The 2,906-nt window shown below is 33.4% G+C and overlaps 1 protein-coding gene across 1 annotated transcript; it reads right to left on the bottom strand.

The window, feature by feature from the left end:
* Positions 1-821: 821 nt before the first annotated feature.
* LOC140511583 (olfactory receptor 5D13-like) lies at positions 822-1,766 on the bottom strand. The gene has a single exon (XM_072620732.1). The coding sequence runs from the start codon at positions 1,764-1,766 to the stop codon at positions 822-824; it is 945 nt and encodes a 314-aa protein (XP_072476833.1).
* Positions 1,767-2,906: the final 1,140 nt, after the last annotated feature.

The following is a 2,906-nucleotide window of genomic DNA, read 5'->3' as shown; positions in this document are numbered from 1 at the left end:
AAATTTCATGGTAATTGAATATATATTTAAAAGTAATAAAAATGTGTACATTCTAGATAACTAATTTCATGTGTAATCATCTTTTTATTATAATATGATATGGGAATTGGTTGTTTTATGACATTACTCAATAATAAAAATAAATTGGAAACTAATTTTTGTGATAGAGTTGCTCATGTTGAAAGAATGGAGAACGAAGCATCTTTTTCTCCACTCTACAAATAAATCAATAATCCAACACTTATCAGTTCTTCACTATGTTACAAGGATCATACTAAGCACTTTGTAGGACTAAATTGGCTTTGAGAATTCTATTAACCCATTGAGTTGCTCCTGGTGTGGAAGAATATTATTCTCTTTCAACAGTAAATATGGTCTCTAATCAAGGTGTTTGTTTTTGGCAGGCCTCCAAAGACCACCTACTCATCCTATAAGCTCATAGGCTACATTATTGTTTCATTTTTTCCTGCGAAGTAATGGAAATGAGAAGATTGAAAAAAGAAAATGGAGATTCACACCTGTAGAGCCAGTAGATTTATTTGTAATATAAATTGTTAAGAAGTTTTAAAGAAAGGTTCTGAGGTTGATGCTACTCATGGAGTATGCTATAATAATTTTATGGCAGTTATTTTTCTCATTTAAAACATCCTTCTTTCATTTGCCTAAGAATTATGTGACTTCCTTTCAGATGATTGTAGAAACTGAAGGTGTGACTACCAGAGAAGTAAGTAACTGAGTAGAACTTAGATGATTAATTAAAAATAACCGTCAATTGCATGAGAATAGCATATCCAGTAGTCACAGAATTCATAGAAATGATCTTATTGAGAAATGGTTTGGAGATTCATTATTTTCCTGAAAGTTTCCTTCACATCATTGTTCCTTAGACTGTATATAAAGGGGTTTAGCATAGGAATCACTACGAGATAAAAAACAGATCCTAATTTCACTATAAGTGATGAGGTTTTGGAATTGGGAATACAATAGAGGAAGATGATGGTCCCGTAGTAGATGGTAACAGCCATCAAGTGGGAGGTGCAAGTGGAGAAAGCTTTATATCTCCCATTGGCTGAATGCATTTTGAGGATAGTGACAAAAATAAAAAGATAGGATGTAAGGATAATAATGAGGGTGCAAAATGCATTGAGATTCACAAAGATAAAAAGTATTATTTCACTGAAGTGCTTATCAGAGCAGGAAGCAGATAGGAAGACAGAATATTCACATACAAAATTATTAATGATTTTGGTCTCACAGAAAGACAGTACAAGAATTGAGTAGGTGAGTATAATAGAGGAAATTATACTCCAAGTATATGCCACAGTCACAAGCAATGAACATAGTTTTGCGGACATGGAAACTGTATACAGCAAAGGATAACATATAGCAACAAAGCGGTCATAGGCCATCACTGCCAAGATAAGCATCTCTGCCATCACAAGGGTGACACCAATGGAAAACTGTGTGATGCAAAGGTTGATGGAGATGCTTCTGTCTTGTACAACTAAATTTTCTAGTAGTTTTGGTATAACTACAGTGGAATAACAGAAATCCACAAAGGACAAGTGTTTGAGAAAAAAGTACATGGGGGTGTGGAGTTTCAGATTGATCATGATGACCACAATCATTCCCATATTCCCCACCACACTGACTACATAGATGGTGAGGAACAGTAGAAAGAGGGGCACTTGGAGCTCTGGGTACTCAGAGAATCCTAAGAGGATAAACACGACCGTGGTACTCTGATTCTTGTCAGGGCTGATCATGATTCCTGTTGGAGAGAATGAGAGATGGATAATGAGAAGCAAGACAAAAATGAAATTGAGGCACAGAAGATAAGGGATGGGCTATGAATTATAAATTATTATCGCTACAGTTATTAGAGATATAAAATAAGATTAGTTTCAAATTAAATGTTTCTGTCAAGTCCTATACACTTACATTAAGAGAAAATCCTGGAATACAAGAAGCCAAAGAAAGAGTGAGATTGAGAATGGTCTCAATATATGGATGGCCATATATTTACATCAACTCTATATTTTCCCACTATATTCACACCATAATCTGTATTTTAACAAAAGTCCGTTCCAGAAAATGTAACCCATTGTGAACCTTTAAGTGAAGGAGAACCCAGACTCCTAAGATAATCCATCACATTTCTTCAAATACACACACACATATACACACACATACAGGTGTATATATACATGTATGTGTGTACATATGTATGTATATATATATGTATATATAAACACTGCAAAATGGAGGTGCCAAATGACATAAAAAATCACATTACCATTAGTATGCTATAGAGGCAGCCAACTGACAGAGTGTTAAATGTAAAGTCAGGAAAACCTGAGTTCACATCCATCTTCACACACTTACTTGCTTTGTGACTGAAAAATTTATTGAACTTCTGTTTGTCTTAGTTTTCTCCTTTTTAAAATGAGGAAAACAATAGTATGTAATTCCTAGGGATGGTGTATATATTAAATGACATAATTTTTCTACAGTGTTTAAGGGAATACCTGACATATAGTCAAAGTTATATTAATGTTAATTCTTATTTGATTAAATGGTTTATATCTTAATTGTGTTTCTTAATGCATATATGATCATCAATTAATCATTTCACCAATTTTGACCCGAGTTTTATAAGAATAAAAACGATAATAACTAAAGTTTATATAGTATTTCATGTGACAGTTATTTTAAGTGCTTTACAGTGATTATCTAAATGATCCCAAAATAATCTGAAGAGACAGGTGGTATTATTTTCCCAATTCGACAATTTTGGAAAGTTAAAAATTAATTTCCCATCGCTACACAATTAATAAGTGTCTGAGGCTGAATTTGAACTCAAATCTCCGACTCCAGGCCCAGATTTCTATCCATTATACTGTAGA

This window comes from Notamacropus eugenii, chromosome 6 (genome assembly GCF_028372415.1).
Source record: "Notamacropus eugenii isolate mMacEug1 chromosome 6, mMacEug1.pri_v2, whole genome shotgun sequence".
In the NCBI taxonomy this organism is placed as follows: Eukaryota; Metazoa; Chordata; class Mammalia; order Diprotodontia; family Macropodidae; genus Notamacropus; species Notamacropus eugenii.
The sequence above is the reverse complement of the archived record's forward strand: the minus strand, read 5'-3'. Positions and strand labels throughout refer to the sequence as shown.